Source organism: Chinchilla lanigera, unplaced genomic scaffold, assembly GCF_000276665.1.
Source record: "Chinchilla lanigera isolate Chin_1 unplaced genomic scaffold, ChiLan1.0 scaffold00050, whole genome shotgun sequence".
Taxonomy (NCBI): domain Eukaryota; kingdom Metazoa; phylum Chordata; class Mammalia; order Rodentia; family Chinchillidae; genus Chinchilla; species Chinchilla lanigera.
This window is the reverse complement of record NW_004955451.1, coordinates 17,838,861-17,841,931: the sequence shown is the minus strand read 5'-3', so window position 1 is coordinate 17,841,931 and position 3,071 is coordinate 17,838,861. Positions and strand designations below refer to the sequence as shown.

General features: G+C 62.9%; 1 protein-coding gene across 4 annotated transcripts in view; it reads right to left on the bottom strand.

Annotated features, from left to right (window-relative positions):
- Nucleotides 1–1,860: 1,860 nt before the first annotated feature.
- Acbd4 (acyl-CoA binding domain containing 4) overlaps nucleotides 1,861–3,071 on the bottom strand; it is a gene marked incomplete at its 5' end in the record, with an annotated part of 6,087 nt that continues 4,876 nt past the window's right edge. For 3 of the 4 annotated variants that reach the window (XM_005394569.2, XM_005394571.2, XM_005394568.2), the window contains 1 exon segment: nucleotides 1,861–2,211. In XM_005394569.2, coding sequence (XP_005394626.1) covers nucleotides 2,101–2,211 — 111 coding nt within the window. In that variant the 3' untranslated portion in view covers nucleotides 1,861–2,100. 4 annotated transcript variants of the gene reach the window in all.

The window sequence follows — 3,071 nt, the reverse complement described above, 5'->3', positions numbered from 1 at the left end:
CCGGAGCCCGGGCGGCCCGGCCAAGGTCACGGGACGCGGGCGGCAGGGCGGCAGGGCCCGCTGACCCTAGGCCTTCTTTGTCACCAACCCAAGGCCCGCGTTTCCTCTGGGTTCCGGTTTGGGTTCTTCACAATCCCATTAGAGCTCCGCCCCAGCGCAGGTTTCCTCGGCCACTCTCGGGGGCGCCGCGGCCGCCAAAGTGCCCTCCCGCCCTCGACCGCCGGACAGGCCGCCGAGCGCGGCGGCCCGAGTGGTCCGCCAGGCCCGGGCGGCGGGAGCGGGCTGCTTCCCGCGGACTGCGGAATGAAGGCTTTTCAGGCAGCGGCCCGAGAAAGGCATTTTACTTTTATTTCTAATTTTTTGAGATGGGGTCTCCATCTCGCCCAGGCTGGTCTCAGACTCCTGGGCCCGGCAGTCCTCCTGCCTCGGCCTCCTGAGTAGTCTGGGAATGCGAGCGATCTCGCCAGGCCAGCCATGAACGCAGGGCCTGCGACGCGGAGGGCGCAGGGGCTCCGCTGGGAGCTCGCGGTGGAGGGGGCGGCAGCAGTGACGGGGCAGCGGTCAGGGCGGAGGAGCCGGGGGCTTTGGAGTGACCGTCGCAGCCCGTGTCCCAGGCATCTGAAAAGCCTGCCCTTGTCTGACCCTCTTCTATCACTGAGACTCCCGGCAAGCAAGAACCGCGTGAGGAGGCTCTGGGCAGAGAACTTGCCCGGGAAGTCGAAGCCCTCCACCGCGGCCCGATTTTTAGGGTTCAGATTTGGGTTTTCCCGATTTGGAAGGTGTGGTGGGACCAGCCTCCGTTTACCAGCCAGGGCTCAGCTGTAGCCTGTTCTCTGGGGGAGAGGCCCTTGGACAGGCTGTGGAATTCTAGAATTCTACCAGGGGCCAGACACCTGCCCTGTAGTTACGTTCTGCGCGCTTCGAGGGCATTCTACATGCCCAGCGGCTGTTAAAACCCACGAAGGCTCTTGTGTAGGGCTCATTTCTGCTTCCTAAACCATGCCGTCCAACTCAACCGGGGGAGGAGTCTTGCCCATTCAGGCCTATGACGGCACAGGACTGGAATCCCAGCTTTCTGGGAGGCTGAGGCAGGATGACTGCAAATTTGATCTCAGACTGAGCAATTTAACGACTCTGTCTCCTATTTTTAAAGGGCGGTGGGGTGGAGCTGTAACTCAGTTCAAAGGCCTTGGGTTCAATCCCCAGTACTGGAAAAATAAAAAATTTTAAAACCCCAAATCTTGCCCAGGTTGGGAAGTGGCTCCACCCCTCCCTGCACCTTCCGCCGATCTGGTCTTTCTGCCACTCCCCTGTGGGCCACCTGTGTCATGAGGGGCTTATTCAGCCTCTGTGGTGGCCCTGGATGGCTGAGGACCTGCGTTGCGTCTGTCCTGAGTACTACCCTCCCTGCCGGGACAGGAAGGGGTGGCCGTGACAGCCACACCCAGGACAAGGGTCAGGCCAGGGACCGGAGGGTCTCCAGCAGGGGGTACTGGGCCTTAGGCACCCGGTAGGACCTTGGTGAGTGGGGTTCACCCCATCCCAGGCCGGAGCCTGGAAGCCCAGGGGCAGCAGAGGGCAGCCCAGGAGGCACCAGCTGGGCTTCCGCCTCGCCCTGGCCTCCACTGGGAATGGCAGCTGCAGCGGGGCAGCAGACACTCCCGGGGCCTGGGGTGTGGGGAGGCAGCAGCCCCCGCCTCGGCACCCCACCGCGCTGGTTCCCCAAGCTCCCCCAGCCTCCTGGGGTCTCCAGGCAAAGCCCCGGGGCTGCCCGCTCTGCCTGGAGGTGGGGCAGGAACCTCTGTCCACGGACCTGGGGCGGGGCGGGGGCTGTGGGCACCCCCTCGGGGACCTGGCCGCGGAAGCTGAGGCTTCGTTTTATTTGGTGAAAGTGTTCGTGCTGAGCGTGGCGAGTGGACGTGCCCTCCCCACCGGCCAGGCCGCCTCCCGGTCTCGACCCGCCGGGCTGTGCGTGGGGAGGTGCGGTGTCAAGGGCGGGGGCGAGCGTCGCCTGCTTCCTGGAGGGGAGGGCGTGGGCGCCGACGGGCCGCGCGTGGGGGAGGCCCGGCAGGCAGCGCTCTTGGCGGGGGCCTCCCGAGATCACCTCTTCTGGGCGCGGAGCTGTCGCAGGAGCCACTGGGCGACGAAAGGCCACAGGAGAAGGAAGAGCAGTGTGGTCGCCGAGAGCCTGAGGGGCCGGGGCCGAGGTCCCTGCGCGAGAGGAGAGGGGCTGGCGCTGCCTTCTGCGGCCCGGAAGGACCTGCGCAGAACGGGGTTCCAGAACCCACGCCTGCGCCTGGCCACAGCAGCCAGCGTGTCCCGTGTCCTCGCTGTCCAGGGCCAGGAGGCTGAGGCACGCGCTGACCCTCGGGCCAGGGGCCGGGAAGGTGGGGGATGTGGGCGCCGGGCACCACGGAGCAGGGCAGCTTCTCACGGTGAGCGAGGTCGAGACCAACACACGCCCTGCGGGAGCAAGCCGCACTGTGACGTCAGAAAGAAGCACAGTACAGCTGACCAGACTGCTCTGCCTATACAGGAGTCCGCAGTGATTCTCAAAAATGAATAAATAAAACTGGAGAGTTGTCACCATCCAGCAGGCTTGTAAGTCAGTTCCTCACTTGAAAAAAAGGTAATAAGGGACAGGGCACAGCTCAGGGGCAGTGTGGCTTGATGCCTTTGGTTCCATGCGCAGCACCAGACACATGAAGACAATTATCCTGTCATTCTGTGAAGTACCACATCTTGTTTCTTTGAGACACAGTCTCACTATGTAGCCCAGGCAGATCTCGAACTCTCAACAATTCTCCTGCTTCAGCCTCCCAAGCACTGGGATTACAGGTGTGCCCCACCACGCCCAGCTAAGGACTGTATTTCAAGAAAACCCAAGGTGATCAGGGAAACTACTGAAAAATGTTGGCTAATAAATGTTATAGAGCCAGGCGTGGTGGCACAGGCCTATAATCCAAGCACTCGGGAGGCTGAGGCAGGAGGATCGTTGCAAGTTCGAGACCAGTCTGGGCTACAAAGTGAGCTCAAGGCCAGCCTGAACCGCATAGCAAGACCCTGTCTCA